Source organism: Penaeus monodon, chromosome 32 (genome assembly GCF_015228065.2).
Source record: "Penaeus monodon isolate SGIC_2016 chromosome 32, NSTDA_Pmon_1, whole genome shotgun sequence".
NCBI classification, from domain to species: domain Eukaryota; kingdom Metazoa; phylum Arthropoda; class Malacostraca; order Decapoda; family Penaeidae; genus Penaeus; species Penaeus monodon.
Genome location: NC_051417.1, coordinates 31213251 through 31213949, shown reverse-complemented (window position 1 = coordinate 31213949; position 699 = coordinate 31213251). Strand labels below are relative to the sequence as shown.

Genomic DNA, 699 nt, shown 5'->3' with positions numbered 1-699 from the left:
TTTGATATATCTTCTAATAACCCAATATTTTCGGTTATAAGAACCTCTGTTTTACTATGAAAACAGATCTACTAAGATGTATATACCCTCTCACTTCACGCTTCACAAAATCTATCTTATCTCTACCTATCTCTTTATCATACCATCTACACCGCATATACATTTTCTTCTCTTTTATCTCTGTCTATCTATTTATCCTTCCATCTACATCCTCTGAGTACTTTCATATCTTGTATATCTGTCTATTTATCATTTATCCATCTACATCCTCTAAGTACTTCCATCTCTGGCTATCTATTTATCCTTCCATCTACATGCTCTAGATATATTCCTATCCCCGATTTGAATATCATTCATCCATCTACATCTTCTACATACTTCCATCTCCTGTATCTCCGTCTATCTTTCTATCGCTCCAACGACACCACCTAAATACTTACGTAGGAGCGGCATAGCCTGGGGACTTGAGGGCATCAGCCTGGAAGAAGCCAAAGAAGACAGCGGCGGCAGCGATGAGGAAGGCCATCAGGATAATGAAGCCAGTGCCAGCGTCGAAGGTAAGGGAGGTTTTATCGGAGTCCGAATCGAAAAGGCGCGCTTTCTCCTTCTGCGTCACCTGCGAGGCCTGTGTCAGAGTGGCCACTGAGACGAGGAGGATGGCGAAGAGAATTCCTGAGGAGAGAAAGATGTCGATGTGCA

At 42.5% G+C, this 699-nt stretch overlaps 1 protein-coding gene across 1 annotated transcript in view; it reads right to left on the bottom strand.

The window, feature by feature from the left end:
- LOC119593323 overlaps positions 1 to 699 on the bottom strand; it is a 1709-nt gene that overhangs the window by 366 nt on the left and 644 nt on the right. The window contains exon 2 of the mRNA XM_037942251.1: positions 441 to 672. Coding sequence (XP_037798179.1) covers positions 441 to 672 — 232 coding nt within the window. The remainder of the gene's footprint in view (positions 1 to 440; positions 673 to 699) is intronic.